The sequence below is a fragment of the Pongo abelii genome, chromosome 8 (genome assembly GCF_028885655.2).
Source record: "Pongo abelii isolate AG06213 chromosome 8, NHGRI_mPonAbe1-v2.0_pri, whole genome shotgun sequence".
Lineage (NCBI taxonomy): Eukaryota > Metazoa > Chordata > Mammalia > Primates > Hominidae > Pongo > Pongo abelii.
Window position 1 is genome coordinate 123,156,753 of NC_071993.2, and position 16,521 is coordinate 123,173,273.

At 43.2% G+C, this 16,521-nt stretch overlaps 1 protein-coding gene across 7 annotated transcripts in view; it reads right to left on the reverse strand.

The window, feature by feature from the left end:
* Positions 1–16,521, reverse strand: part of GFRA1 (GDNF family receptor alpha 1) — a 209,487-nt gene that overhangs the window by 53,877 nt on the left and 139,089 nt on the right. For all 7 annotated transcript variants that reach the window (XM_054522913.2, XM_054522912.2, XM_063727772.1 and 4 more), the window contains one exon: positions 7,092–7,428. In XM_054522913.2, coding sequence (XP_054378888.2) covers positions 7,092–7,428 — 337 coding nt within the window. The remainder of the gene's footprint in view (positions 1–7,091; positions 7,429–16,521) is intronic.

Sequence of the window (16,521 nt, forward strand, 5' to 3'; positions counted from 1 at the left end):
CTGAGACCTAGTCATGTTTTAAATGTATTCATTCAGTAAATATTTAGTCAGTACCCTCCATGGTGTCCAGCGGGTCTCCCAAATTCCTGTCCTGTTCTTGTGGACCTCTGCGCTCATCACTTCTCATGGGTTAACTGCAAGAGCTTCCTAACTTGATTCCAGCCACTATCTCTACCACTCCAACTCTCCCTCCATGTTGCTCCCACCTGGGAGCTCTCTGATGTCTCCTAAACCTTTGATGGATAAAATCCAGCACCCCTCTGACACAGGAGGCCCCAATATCTTGCCTTTCTATGGCACCGAGTTTTCTTCCTCTGACGCCATGACAGTCCCCGAGGCCCCTTCTTCCCACCTCGACCACTGTGTCCCCTCCAAACTAAGCTCCCCTTCTTCTGCTTCACTTTCCTGCTCCTTGTCCACCAAGGCCTGATCTGAACATGGCTCCTGAGACCCTCTGCTGTGACACTCCTTCCCCAGAGAAATACGGGCTCTCTGTTTGGGCCTCCTGGGTGGATTCCATTCCATTCCTTTTCCATCCGCATTCACACTCGAAGATGATAAAAGATGGTCTGGTGCCAAGAGTCCATCTGTCCACACAGATCCAATGATCAACACAATACGCAAATGCAAAGACAAGGAGTCCCTGCTTCTTTCTCTCTCTGAGCCAAGAGTGGAAAAAGTGATTGGTAGGACTTGGGCAAGTGAAGAAAGACGTGGTGAGGAAAACGAGGCAGAGACCCTGAGCTTGGGCAGATGCAGGGAGGGGACCGGCTGGAGAGAGGGACAACAGGGAGTAAAACTAGACAGGGACAGGCTCCAGCAGGGGCAGACAAATGGCTTCATACCCATTTCTGCCAACAGAGAGATAAGGAATGAGACAGAAGGCAGGTCACAGCTGGGCAGGTCATAGCTGGCTCCTGCCTGGTCCAGGGCTCAGGTTACCTCTGAGAGCCCGAGATGATAGAGCTCTGCCGCTGCTGAGTGGAGCTGAAGGGCCACACATCAGGTGGTGGCGCAGGCAGAAGGGGCACTCTGGAAGAGCCAGCAGGAAGGTGCCCCTCCCCACGGGATGGAGTCAAAGAACACCAGGGTGGGCAGCAGCAGATGTCAGAGAACCTGCTTGCTCTTCTCTCAGGGTCTTGACGAATCTGCTGTAGGCACGTAGGAGTCCAGCGGCCCCCGGAGCAGACAGGGTAGCAGGCAGCTTGTGCAGGCGGGGCATATTAAAAACGAGCCATTCAGCACTCCGAATGCATTGCTAAAGACACCCATGTAATCATTTGAAATCAAAACTGCTCAAATGAACTGGAAAATGTTTTACTTGTATTTTCTCATATTCCCAAAACTTTCTTTCCATGGTTCAAAAGTTTGCATTGTCTAATTGCTGATTTCCATTTGTGAATGAATCAGTGTAAAATAAAATTAAGTGCCAAATTAATCTACCCATCTAGTTTTAGGCATTAATTATCCTCTGAGCCATTTTCTCCTGCGCTTGCTGCATGTCAAGGCAAGCCCGGATATAGTGATGTGGGATCCAGTTTTTGACTCAGGAATTTAAGCCCAAACAGTAGAGGATGTCCTTGATCTCTAAGATCCACAGTTTATTGTGTGAAGGGGGTCTCATTCCAGGCAAATGAAACACATTTCTCACCTTTTAAAGGTTCACTAACACTGTCAGACCAAATAAATTATGGGAGCAGAAATTTGCTGCATGGTTTTATGACATGTTTCCCCAGTTGCCCTGATCGACCAACTAACAACATTACATTTCCTCTAAGTGTCATGGGGTCACCCCCAGTGTGGCAAATGCGGGGCTGACAAGGGCAGAATTTTGGTAATTGCATGTGCTGTTCTCCTGGAGCTGTGCCAAGGGAGGCCTTCTTAGTTCTGCTAAAAATCCCCCAGGCATCCAAGATACAATTATAGGGTCCTTGATCCCTAGGGAATGGTAGAACCATATATGGTGATTTCATCAAAGCCACCACTCTGGGAGACTATGGGGACAGAGAGTTGGACACCAGGAAGAACAAGTGTATCATATCTCCAGCAGGGTAAAGAGAACCTTGGGGACCGAGGACATACAGCCCCTGGCCCATTTCCTTTTGAGGTTCAGCATTATCAGAATCTTTCTAAAAGGAGTGAGACACCCTTGACCCAGCACTGTTGGCAAATAGGAATGCAAATGTAACATTCAATTTCCAGCTCTTGGGAGGCTGAGGCAGGAGGATCACTCCAGGCCAGGAGCCCAAGAGCAGCCTGGGCAACATAGCAAGACCCCGTCTCTAAAAATAAATAAATAATTAATTAATTAAAAGAAATTAGCCAGGCATTGTAGCATGCACCTGTAGTCCCAGCTACACGGGAGGCTGAGATGAGGGGATCGCTAGAGCCCAGGAGTTAGAGGCTACAGAGAGCCTCAACTGCAACACTGCACTCCAGCCTGGGCAACAGAATGAGACTCTATCTCTAAAATATAATAATTAAATAAAAGAAAAAAGAGAAGCATTCAATTCTACCTAGTAACATACTGCCAGAAAACGTAGAGCCTAGACTACTGGTGTTCAAGGTGGAGGGCTGGCTCTGATTGGAACCCCTTAGGATGTAGCTCCCCAGAGCAAAATGTCATGCTTTGGAAACAATGGCTGCATAGGTGAGTATAAACTAGGTGTTGTCACTCAGGCACCCAAGGATGCAGCAGCTCTGCTGCACGTGCTGAATGCCCCAGAAGGGCAAGGCCACTAAACCACCAAGCGCACGCTGAGTTTTTTCTCAACAGCGACCCCATGTGGCAGCAGCTAAAGCTACCGGCAAGCGGGCTGCTTCGCAGGCTTGGGGGTCCCTCTTTGCTTGGCACTGGAAGCAGAAGGGGTTTTGGAGTCTACCTCTGTGGTTCTTCGATGAAAACATGAGGGAGCATGCCCAAGGGGAAGGTGCTGGACCGCCCGGTAATGAAGAATAGCTGAGGTACCTGAGCGGTTAATTACAACAGTAAAGAGAGAGGAACATACTTGTGGCACCCGAGCCAGTGCTCAGACAGGAGGGAAAGTGTAAGTTTATATTACACAGATTTGCATCAGGAATAAAAGGTTATGCTTCCATTCAGCCCAAACCAGTCCTGACATCCTTCCAGGCACTAAGAAAAGCAACCAGAGGAAACCTGGCAGGGGAGGCACTGCTTCGGGGGAAGACTATGAGGCTTTGAAATTCCATCACACCCTTCTAATAATACCTCTGCATTTGCTTTTCTGTAGACAAGCTTGGAGGCCCAAACAGTCAGGCTCTGACTCTCCCCAACTACCTCAAGGGGAAAGGAATCTGTCAGCTTCCCTAAAAGGGAAAAGGAAAAAGGAAAACAAAGTCAAACGGAAAAGCTAATGTTGCTTCTCATGTTTGAAGGCATAAGGCGGTAGAGAGACAGGTTCTGTGCAGAGGCACTGTCGGACCCTGGGGAAGGAAACCTGTAGGCCCTGAGTTGGAAAATATTAAATTCAGGGAGCTTTTAATGAGCTTGAACAGCTCTTTGATGGTTGCTGATGTTAAGATGGAAATGGAGCATTTGAAAGTGTGAGCTTTCCAAGAATATGGTTTTTAGGAAGCAAGTTTCCCTCTTGCCATCCCTTCCCTTTGGGGCTATTCAAATGAGACCTCAAGTCATCACATCAGTGGTGAGGTTAGGGTTATAGCAACTGTAATGTGAGACCCAAAGAACCTCCAGCTCCAGCTAGTACCAGCTGCTACTCTGGGTAGAACAACAACGGCCTCACAGAGATGGATTGAGAAGGGATGGGATAAAAGGCATAAAATTAAAGACAAGAGTAATAAAATCTGATGGAAGCAAACACTGCTAGCCAACCTAGCAGCTCAAATTACATTTAGCACCTCTGAGAGGGAGGGGATAATCATGAGTAATAAATCCAGGCTCTGGACAGAAATTATGGGCTAAATCACTTGACAATGGGTAACACCAGGGAAGTCACGGATTCACCTTCCCAAGGAAGGCTCAAGACAGTATATAAAACCCATCAATCACACTGAGACAAATTTCACTGGGTAGGGCCCCAGGAAAGTCTAGATCTGGATTCCTAAACAGCCTCTGAGTTTCTCACAGAGCCAGAAATGTGGCAGCGGCACAGACACTAGTTCCACCATCCAGCCCAGGGATCCTTCACCCCACTGCACAGTGGCTGCTGTCCACTCCAGGAAGATCAGGCAAAGTCAATACATAGACAAGGGCTGTCTGCTTCCTGTTGTACATTTCTGTGCCATCAGCTGAGTCCATTCCCTGCTATCAGGGATGTCACAAACAGTTCCTGAAACTTGTTCCTTCCTCAGTCTGAGGCCCTAGACATCACCTAAACCATCCTGTTATCTGCAGGTTCCTCCCATCGCCTCCCCAAAAGCCCTCTAAGTTCTCAACTCCCAGCTATTCTCACTACAGCTTAGCAGGAAAGCAATTTGATCTAATGACTTCTCACCAACCCTCAAAGGATTCTCTCTTTCTAGAAGAACAAGCCAGAGAATGCAAATTATCTGCTCAATATGGGCTTTCTCAATATGTGTAGGGGAGGTCTCAGACCTTCTCTGGCCATCTTGTGTAAGATAAACCTGGGAGAAGAGGAAGGAAAGGCTCCATCACCACCACCTCTCCCACCTCCCAGCCATCATTCAATAGATGGAAGACTCATCCACAGCTCCATTTCCACCCCATACAGCTTCCCATCTTGAGGCAGGACCAAAAGGCCAGGTCTCCCGGCTTGGACCCATCAGTGGACAAGATCACATCTTATTATAGAGACAGGGAGGAGCTGTCTAGCATTAAGCCAAGTAAGACCCTAGAAATCCAGTCCTACTCCCAAAAGGGGGATCCCTTCGGCTTAGAGACTAAAGGGGGCCAGGAATTGGAGTTTCACATCCAGAGATCTTCAGAATCTCTGCTCCATCCCATCCCTGGACCCCGAGCAAAGCTCCCTGCAGCTTCTTGGCTGCATTCATTTTATTCATCTTCAGCAGAGGGTGCTTCGACACCCTAACTGATGGGCTTCCCCAGGTTCCTGGCTTGCTGAGGCTCTGCCTCTTTCTCAGGACCCTTCTGGCACACCCATCCCTGCTCCTAGCCCACAGCTAAGAGGTCCTCAATGAAACAGGGGCTTGGAAGTGAGGAAGGGTCCTTGTATTGCATTGCTGGAACACCTGTTTCTTCCCAAGATGCGAACTCAGTTCATAAGACGCTTGGTCATCTGAGTCCTTCCTCATACAGCAGGTCACTTGCTTCCAACTTTTTTTAGAAAGGAGGAGAAACATTACTCCCAGAAAGTCTTCAGCATGAGAGGGTTATACAGATGATAAGGACTTACAAATTTCTTTGGTCATTATTGCAGCTGGTTTAAGGAAAGAGTGGGTTCCCATTCTGCCAGAATAAAACTTAAGTTGAACAGATACTCAGAATCTTCAACATCGCAGACATTTTTTTTTCTGCTCTTGGCTTTTTAGAAATGGAGAACTAATAGGAAACAAGTACATGGTCATGCACCCATCTGCTTGTCCACTGGCTTAGCATATATTGAGGGCTTCTACCTGGGGACAAAGTACAGCTGTTTTTCAATATGATACCCCAAACCTACCTGCTTCAATCGGCAATTGAATTCAACACTAAGTTCTGGAAGGACACACATGAAATGGTTAACAGTGACTGCCTGAAGCTTGGGGGTGAATGGGAGCAGAGTGAAGGGTAACTTTCTCTTTTCACTCTACCTACATCTATATTGCTGTTTGTGGTTTATGTTTGTTGGTTTGTTTGTTTTGAGACAGGGTCTCACTCTTTCACCCAGGCTGTAGGTCAGTGGCATGATCTCTGCTCACTGCAACCTTCACTTCCCAGGTTCAAGCAATTCTCCTGCCTCAGCCTCCTGAGTAACTGGGACCAAAGGCATGCACTACCAGGCCTGGCTATTGTTTGTGTTTTTAGTAGAGGCAGGGTTTCACCATGTTGGCCAGGCTGGTCTCGAATTCCCGACCTCAAGCGATCTGCCTGCCTCAGCCTCCCAAAACATTGGGATTACAGGCGTGAGCCATCAGGCCAGGCCTGTGGTTCTTCTTCTCTTTTTTTTTTTTTTTTTTAAGACAGATTTTTACTCTTGTCACCCAGGCTGGAGTGCAGTGGTGCCATCTCGCCTCACTGCAACCTCCACCTCCCAGGTTCAAGCGATTCTCCTGTCTTAGCCTCCCAAGTAGCTGGGATTACAGGCGCCTGCCACCACGCCCAGCTAATTTTTTGTATTTTTACTAGAGATGGGGTTTTGCCATGTTGGCTAGGCTGGTCTCAAACTCCTGGCCTCAGGTGATCCACCCGCCTCAGCCTCCCAAAGTGCTGAGATTTCAGGCGTGAGCCACCACACCTGGCCTGTTTTTTGTTTTTTAAACACAGAAAATGTATTCACGGACTCCTTCAGATATCAAAGTAAATTCAGAAATGGCCAAAAAGCAAAAAGAAGTGAATGCTTTCAACAACATCGTCCAGGCTCAGTAGGTTTCTGGTGGAGGCTGAGATCTAGGAGATGAGCTAAGTGGGAGGGTGACCTCTTCATAGCCACAGAACAGTCCAGAACAGACCCAGGCATTCAAACCTCTCCCCAAGGCTGGACACTGCTCAGTCCCTCTCACTGGTCTCTTCCAGCTTTCTGCCCCTGAAGGTCAAAAGCCTCCAAAGTTCCAGCCAGCTCCTCTCGACTTAATCACTGGCAGCCCTCAGGACTTGAGCAGCAGGTGTGTGCCTTAAGGTCACCTCACCCCAGGTGACCCTCTCACCTGAGAGGTATCCAGGAAAGGCAGTGGTATTTTACCTCATTCCAGCATCCCTCAAAGCATTCTCAGGTTAAAGATGGGAACTCTCCCCAGCACGGAGGCCTGAATAGCTTCTGAAGAACTCCATGGCAGACACAGAGGTCAGATTTTTGCCAATCCATTCAAATGCACTGGGCTCCCCTCCCTCCTTTACCTTGGTAGAAGCACAGAAAAGGGAGCTTGGCAGCCGAAGCAGCTGCCAAGACTTTCCCTGTCACCTCATTAATCACCAGCTGCTAGTGCCCGCTTACCTGCAGATGTAATTCGTCTTGCAGGAGTCCTGCAAATTCAAACAGTTGGGCTTCTCCCTCTCTTCATAGGAGCACACAGGCACGATGGTCTGTCGCCTCCGCTCTGTGCAGGCGATGTCCCGGCAGGAGCAGAAGAGCATTCCGTAGCTGTGCTTGGCCGGGACCTTGTCAAAGAACTGCCGGAGGGCCTTGTGGCACTTGCGGCGGTTGCAGACATCGTTGGACACGCTGGTGGTGCACGGGGTGATGTACGCCGATCTGTACTTCTTGCAAATGTCATCCAGGTTGCAGGCCTTGGCTGCATCCAGGCAGTTGTTCCCTTTGGGAATGTGCTCCACTGCAAATGCAGAGAAAGACAAGCATGGTCACAGTGCTCGGCTCTGTGTTCTCACCTACTCTGTTTTAATTGAGATCCTGCCATTTATCTGGCATTGCCAGCGGCTCTAGAACTTAATGAGTTTTGAAGCTAATAACTTAATGACTTCATGACAAGAGAAAGTGCTAGGAGTACAAATACCAGGAGTCTACAGCAGCACAAAAGCCCCTAATATTCCCACAGATGTAGAATTAGGATGTGCTAGGTAAGGCCAAAACTCAGGCACCTGCCCCGCTACATGCAAACGAGGCAACAGGAGAATAAGCTTCCAGCCCCTGGTTAGTCAACTGAAATTAGGATAAAAGAAAAAAACAACAAATTATATACTTGTTCATGATATGCTGAATGCAAGTATAATTGCCATACAATCCTCCAAGAATGTAATTATGTAATAAATGCATATAGTACATGCTAATTACTATACGATTACACAGTAATTACATGGTTATTTGAGCCCAGAAGACAAAATATTATGCTAGATTCTCTAAACAGGAAGAAGCAACCACAACGAAGCTGTATTTAAATTTCAGCTCGCAGGGCGTTGGAAGAAAACCAGGATAAATCACATAAAAATCTGCAAACTTCTCAATTACCACTTAACTCACCACAGACAACACGTGGGCTCTATGAGTACTGAGGTTCTAGATTAGAAAAATTCAGCTTGTATTTTGAATAGAATTTCAATGGGCTCCAGGAAGCTCACAGAGCATATGCTGCTTTCTGCCCAAGCCCTGTGCACTCACACCACCAGGGAAGCCAGTGCTGTCCACACTGCCTGCTCTGTGCTGTCCACACTGCCTGCCCTCTGCTGTCTGCAGCGAGAGCATGGTGGAGGTGGAGCCCACTCGGTGCTGGGCAGGCAGGCCAAGGCCGAGCCCAACAGCAAGGTCAAAGGATGAATGGACAACAAGAATTCAGCCCCGTCCCCATTAGAGGGATGTTTCTGCAGGGAGAGGGAAGTGATGGAAAAAACCTTCCAGAAACAACATATAAGGTGGTCCATGGAGTTGTGATGATGAGGTGGAGCGGGCAGGGAGGTGTTGGACAAGCACTGCGCAGCTGTGGGATGAGATACCCCGGCAAGTTCCTCCTCAGGCCTCAGCCCCTCCATGGATTCTACGACCACCTTTCATTCTGCTTATGTGCCCCCAGTTGATAGGGGCCAGGAGGGCATTTAGGAAATGACAAAAGGCTAAAGAATTGACAAGAGAGAAGGCACAGTTGGGTTAGGTAGGACTGAAAGATAGGGCAGTACATTTGCTGCACGTCTAAAGGGCACACGGCATATTATTCAGCCTGAGAAAAAGAAGGAAATCCTGCAATGCGTGACAACATGGATAAACCTCGAGGACATTATGCTGCGTGAAATAAACCAGTCACAGGAGGACAAATACTGCCTGATTCCACGTATAGGAGGAATCTAAAATAGTCAAACTCAAAGAAGCAGAGAGTGGAATGATGGTTGCCAGCGGCTGGAGAAGAAAATGAAAAAAAAAAAAAAAATGGGGAGTTGCTCTTCAAAGGGAAAAAAGTTTCAGTCATGCAAGATGAATAAGTTCTAGAGATCTGCTCTATAACACTGTGCCGATTGTTATGAATATTGTATTGTACACTTAAAACTTTGTTAAGAGGGTAGATTGCATGCAAAATGTTCTTGCTACAATTAAAAATATTGTACATAAATAAACAAAAGGCACACAAAGCAAGTCCAACATTTTAAGAAAAGAACAACTCTGCCTGTTCTACTGAAGATGCATCTTGCTTTCAGAAAACCCATATGTAAATATCTGAAATCACACCATTATTCCCTGGGACCATGAGTCATATTTTGTTGTGCTTTAGGTTCATGTGTCTTCCTGTGACATCAGAGTCCAAGAAATTCGCTGTAGAAGGCAATGAGCAAGACAGGAGCCCTTCTTGGGTGTGGAGTACAGGAAGTTGGCAGCTGCACATCCATCCCGGCTTTAACAAGCCCACCTAGTACTGTTTCTCCATCTCGCTTTTTCTATGCCTGCTCCTCTCTGGCTCCTCTATTTCCACACTCAGGCTTCTCAGGACTCAGGGGTGAAATAGTCGCCATGTGCCCTGACAAGGCCACCAGGGCCTCTGGGCCTTGGTGACACTTCTAACCTTCGCCTCTTTTGAGACTTCTAATATTTTGCTATTGAGCCCAAGGGCAGTGATTTATATTCTTGAAAGTCAGCAGTTCTCTAGATTTCTAAATTATGCATTTTTGATGATAATCTAAAACAAATTAATATGACCATATTCTGGATCAGACTTTTAAGGCTGGGTACTGGTACACAATTTCACTACCTGCACTTACATTTGTATTGATGTTGAATGGCACTTTATAATCTCTGGCTAAAAGGGAAAGAACAGAGGCACAGAGCTAGATTAATACTTAAAAGAAGTGGCCAGTGAAATAAGAACAAACAGTTCAAATGGAGAAAAATGCCTGAAGAATCAAGTCAACACATGGCACCCAGTAATACAGGCCTGCCAAACTCAAAAGGACCCATGGAGAAGCTGAGCACTACATTCAGACTGTAAGCACCAATTTAGTTTCAACAAAATAATATTATCTCTTACACTCAATTAATGTTATTAGCCTGCATTTCATTGTTTTCAAAGTTCTGTTCGTATTTATGTGTGTTGTTTTCATAGTTAAAGCCAAGAATAAGAGCTTACACTTTTATGTTTATAAATTTCAAATAACATCATAATAAAAATAATGAAAGTCAACACATAACATCTAGGAAATTAATTTTTCTCTGTAAGGAGTCCACAAGCTTATACACAGGCTTTAAAAAAACTGGCCTAGTGTGCCAGGTGTTGTGGCTCATGCCTGTAATCCCAGCACTTTGGGAGGCCAAGGTGGAGCATCACAAGGTCAGGAAATCGAGACCATCCTGGCTAACATGGTGAAACCCTGTCTAAAATTGCTCAAAGTTTACTTCATGTAGCAGTGAGTGTGGCTTAGCCTCACTTTCTACTGATTCTATTTTCATCTATGTGTAACTCTTGCCAGAGCACCATCTCCTTACATTATTTCAGAGCCCATGACAAATTCTAGAATGCACAACCTGGCACATTCAAAGGGGAAAAAACTATTAATTCATAGCTCACAGGTGAACATGTGACTTCCTTTTTGTTTCAGATTCTCATTCACACAAAATATTTTTATAACCTTTCCGAGCTTGACATCTGAGATCAGCATTACCCAAATACCAGAACTGAACAAAGACAAAAGAAGAAAATAATAGACTGATATTGCTTACAAATACAGATGCAACAATATTCCCCAAACTTTAGTAAACTGTATTTAGCAATATGTTAAAAGGCTAATACATCATGACAAACTTGGGTTTATCTCAAGAATGCAAGGTTAGTTTAATATTTAAAAATATATGTAATTCACCACACTAACAGAATACAGTAGGAAAACCATATATTTCATTAGATAAAGAAAAAGCATTCAATAAATTTCAATACTCATCCATGATAGAAAAAAGTTCAGCAAATTAAGAATAGAAAAGAATCTCCTCAATCTGATACAGAGCAGCTATGAAAAACCTATAACTAAAGTCATATTTCATGGTCAAATACTAAGATCAAGAACAAAGGATTTCCCTTCTTACTGCTTATAGTCAATGTCATATTGGATGTCCTGTACATCTCTAAAGAATCTACAAAACAACTACTAGAAATAATAAGTAAGTTTAGCAAAGTCACAGGATACAAAGTTAATATACAAAAAGTAATTGTACTTTGAAAAATACACACTATTTTTATTGATACATAGTGTTTGTACACATTTATAAGGCATATGTGATTTTTCATTAATGCATAAAATGTGTAATGATCAAGTCAGAGTATTTAGGATTTTTTTGAGTCTACAAGCTTCATTTTTTAAAATTTTATTTGTAATTAACAAATAATAATTATGTATATTATGAAGTAAAATGTGATGCTTTGATATATGTTTAATGTTATAGAATGACTAAATCAAGCTAATTAACATATCCATCACTTTTATATGTTAGCCGCAAAAAAATTAGAAAATAGAACTTTAAAAAATAATTTTATTTACAGCAGGATCAATGAATAAAAAAATAAAAAGCACTTAAAAGGAATATAACAAAAGACATACAAGACCTCTACACTAAAAACTAAAAACACTGCTAATAAAAATTGAAGACCCGATAAATGGAAATATATACCATGTTCATGGATCAAAATACTCAATACTGTTATGATTATTAAGGCTCAATATTCTTAAAACTTAATAGCTTATATAGTTTTAACAACTTGAAAAAGGCAACTAATATTACAACAAAGAAGGTATATACTAGGCCAATTTTTTAAACTCGTATATAAGCTTATAGACAATTATCTCCAAATCATAACATGTTTTGAAATTGTCAAGCAGATTCTAAAACTTATATGGAAATGCAAAGGACACAGAATAACTAAAGCAATTGGAACAAGGAAAACAAAGTTGAAGGATTCACACTAACCTTTCTCAAGGTTTACTATAAAGCTTAAGTTATCAAGATGGTGTGGTACAGTATAGGCATAGACAAATTGAACAATGGAAAAGAAGGGAGAACTCATAAATATCCCACACATCTACAGTCATTTGATTTTTTTGAAAGCAACACTGAAGAAATCCAATGGGGGAAGAGAGTCTTTTCAACATATGGTACTAGAATAATTGGATAATAATTTTTTAAAAAGAAAAACCCAAATACAAACAAACAAAAAACCTCAATCCCTACTTCACACCATACACAAAAACTAATGTAATATGGATCACAGACTTAAACATAAAAGCTAAAATCATAAAGCTTTTGGAAGAAACGTAAGATAATCTTGGAGCTAGACAAACATTTCTGAGACAGGACCACAGGAGGCAATAACCATAAAAGATAAAAAGTTGGTAAGGTAGAGTTCATCAAAATTAAAAACTTCTGGTCACAAAAGACACTGCTAAGAAAATGAATAGACAAACCACAGACTGGAGATAATATTCACAAAACATACGTCTGACAAAGGATTGGTATCTAAAATATATTAAAAATGCCCAAATCTCAATATAAGAAAACAACCCAATTAAAAATGGGCCAAATCTTTGAACAGACCCTTCACAGAATAAGATAAATGAATGGCCAAGTAGCATCTGAAATGTGTTCAACATCATTAGTTATCAGAGAAATGCAAAATAAAACCACAATGAGATACACTCTACACTCACCACAATGGTTAAAATTTGACATCAAATGTTATTTAAAAAAATGTGATGTTCCTATAATTCTCATACATTGTTGGTGGGAATGGAAAATGGTTCAACCACTTTGGAAAAACGTTGGGTAGCTTTTTATAAAACTAAACATGTAATTACCCTATGGCCCAGAAATTCTACTTTTAGGTTTTTATCCAAGAGAACTTGAACATATGTCCACAAAAGACTTGGACAAGAATATTATACCAGCATATTGATAATAATCAAAACTGGAAACAGCCCATGTATCCATCAATAGGAAAATGGCTCAACAAACTGTGGGCTATCCACAGTTATCCACATGGACTGCTACTCAGAAATAAGAAGAGATGAACTGTTGATACACAAAATAGCATGGATGAATCTCAAAAAAATAAAATAAAAGACTACACACAGAAGTACACACAGTATGATTATATATGTAGTTCTGGAATAGGCAAAACTAATTTACGATTTTTAAAATATTAAAAGACTGGCTGCTTCCAGGGAATGGGGGTGAGGACTGGCTAGGAAGGAATAAGAGATAACTTTCTGGGGGTGATGGTAATGTTCTCTACCTTGATAATGGCTTGTGTTGCACAGTTTGGGCCAAAACTCAGAGATAGTATGCTTAAGGTTTGTGCCTATGTAAACATTATCTCAAAAGGAAAAAAAAAAAAGGCCAGGCACGGTGGCTCATGCTTGTAATCCCAGCACTTTGGGAGGCTGAGGTGGGAGGACTGCTTGACACCAGAAGATCGAGACCAGCTTGAGCAATATAAGGAGGCACTGTAGCTACAAAAATATTTAAAAATCACCCAGGCATGGTGGCATGTGTCTGCAGTCCTAGCTACTCGGGAGGCTGAGGTGGGAGGATTACTTGAGCCCAGAAGGTCAAGGCTGCAGTGAGCCATGATCCACACCACTGCACTCCAGCCTGGGTGACAAGAGAGAAACTGTGTCTCAAAAAACAAACAAACAACAACAACAAAACACAAAAATAAATAGCCTAAACAAATATTGAACACTGGTTAGTCATATGTGTGCTGAAGCATTTAGGGGCAGTATATAGATAAATGAATTTTTAAAACTTAGAGGATGGACATATGGGCGCTCATACAGCACATTCAGATGTGAATATGGAATCCAGGTGCTGAGTATATGCACTCACCATATTTTTTTTCCCACTTTTCTGTATGTTCGAAAATGTTCATAATAAAATATTGGAAAAAATAAATTCATGCCTACCTCATTATTACCCTTTTCAAAAAATTTCACACGGGCAATTGCGCACGGCACATGGGAAATCACTCTTGGCCCCTCCCCTCCTTTCGCCCGCTAACTTAGTCCCTCACAAATCCACCTTCAGCTCTCTCCGGGGCCCTGATGCTGCGTATCCTACTGCAATGAAGTTCAAAATAAACACTGCTGAAATCACAGGATATATAAATTAGGGTTGAGTTTTCACCTGGTAAGAAGATTGATCCTCTATATCTATTGAATGGATCCCCCAGTGCACGAAAATACTACCTCAATGACTTGAGGGCACAGGGAGGAGAGGGGAGAATGATTCAATTTACAGCCTTGGAGTCAAAGCCAGCCCCCCTCCCTTAGCTGACACACCGCACGGAGGATCAGGAGCCCGCCTGTGTTGTACGGTCTGGGCACAAGCGCCTTCTCGCCTGCGTGGGAAGGCTTCTGAACAGCTTTACCATAACTCTAACTGCCATCCTCTCCACAGCTCATTTTAGAGCTCAGCATTAAAATGTTGCTTTCCCCCTTCCCCTCCCCATCTAATCTCTCCCTCCATCTGCTGTTATTCATTCTTTAACTTGGTAGAATGTCTGGGATGCTGTCTGAATGGGAAGTATTCTCAGAATGAACGCTGTTTACTAGAAATCCTTTTTCCTTGGGGGAGTGCATATGCGAGTGGGTTGTGCTCAGCTAATGTGCTCCTCTCCAGCCTCGGCTCTGTATTACGGAGAATGCCATTTAACCAGATTTTCATTTCAAATTCCAAACAGCCGTGTTGTTACTTTGCAGGTTACGTATTGCTTTCTTTACCATCATTCTAAGCCTCTCTGGCTGTGATCACATCTGGTGGTGACTTGTTTCTTGTTTTCTTGGCCATGGGAGGTATAACATTCATGGCAACCTGAGGGGGAGATCCCAAAACCTAGGATAAAAAGGGTCAGGTGCTGCTGAAGGAGCCGTGGATTAGGAGTGAGGAGCATCTGGGTTTTAAATGTGGTCCAATCATCTGAGCGCTTTCATACAAGTCAGCTTTCCCCCCGTGGGCGTCAGTTTCCCTATTTGTGAGATGATATATCTAAGGTCCCTTCAAGCCTTAAGGCTCTTTGATCTGATGGTTCTAATGTAATTTGCCTTTTCTGACTATACCATCAAATATTTAGAATAAAATGTGGTGATGAGGGACAGAATGTAAAACCCCAGCCAGAGGGTCTATGCACTTGAAGGCACTGGCCTCTCAGCAGTCTGGTGCTCCAGAGGAGTGCATGGACCAATGATTTTAGCCCTGACCTGCAGGCAGAGCAAATGTAAAAGGTCCCTCCAACACAGCGAGATGTGGAAGTGTAGGGATGAATTATGTAATGGGAGAAGCTTTCATATTCTAAATTCCTCTGGAGCAAGGAACTGCCTTTATCTCAAATACAATCCTCACACTGTCCCAAGTAAGAGGCTATCACTGTGGCCGGCGGCCCTGATTATTTACACTTAGAAAATGCCACCGTTATTGGCAAACACCAGGGCCAGCTAACCAGTTGAAACGATTCAGGATGAAACACAGATGCAAGCAACTAGAAATCCATTTCTATAGATTATGAGGTGGAATAAAACAGTAAATATATTAAAATCTGCATGGCCTGCATGAGATATGATTTACGAAGCAAAAATTCACAAGACAATAAAAGAACGTTTGTTTACACATGCTTGCCAATTTCTGGGTATCTTTCTGCTTTTCTTTTTAAGGCTGCAGAATTGAATTCACAACTTGTTTCCTCTTTTTCTTTCTGAATTGATTAATTACTATGTTAATATAACTACTGTTCTTCTAATAGGCTCCCTCTAATGTGTTGTCCCAGAAAATTAAAAAATGGGTAAAAGATGCCAAATCTTCACAGGTGTAGGCAAATTTTTCTGGAAGCTCACAATGACAGTCTGGGCTTCCGATATCCACACGGATCGTATCGCATATTTGATCATACAGGTTGTGACCCTTGTAACTGATCCTTCAAGAGCTTGGCCTTTTCCAGTTAGGGTGCTAAAAATTACATTTAAAAAGCACATGTTGGCTGTTTGGAACCCATTTTGTCATTTGTACACTGTTTCAGACACATTGTATTACATGATGATGAAATTCCTCCTAGTTCTGTTTTTTCATACCTTACACAACTACATTAAGCTGCAAGCCATACTCAAGTTTTCTCTGGGGCTCACAGTGACTGAATTATTTTGAATACCTGTAAGTTTGGAAATAATTCTTTGGTCTGGTTAACCACAAGTCATGGGCTAGCCTTATCCATTAGAGCTTACATTTCCTTAATGCACATTCTGTCACTTGCCTGCACCCTCTGCTGTACAAACCTTAAAAAATTGGATGTCTCCTGTAAGTGGTGTGCAAGTCACATGCTTGCTGCTGTGCAATGATTAATAGTGCTGTCCCAGAAAATGGGATCATTACATTTTTAATTAACCTTTCCAACCTCCTCCACCTTTTCCTTTTGTTATACATTGGCTCTCTGAAGTTTTCTACTTGTTTATGTTCAACT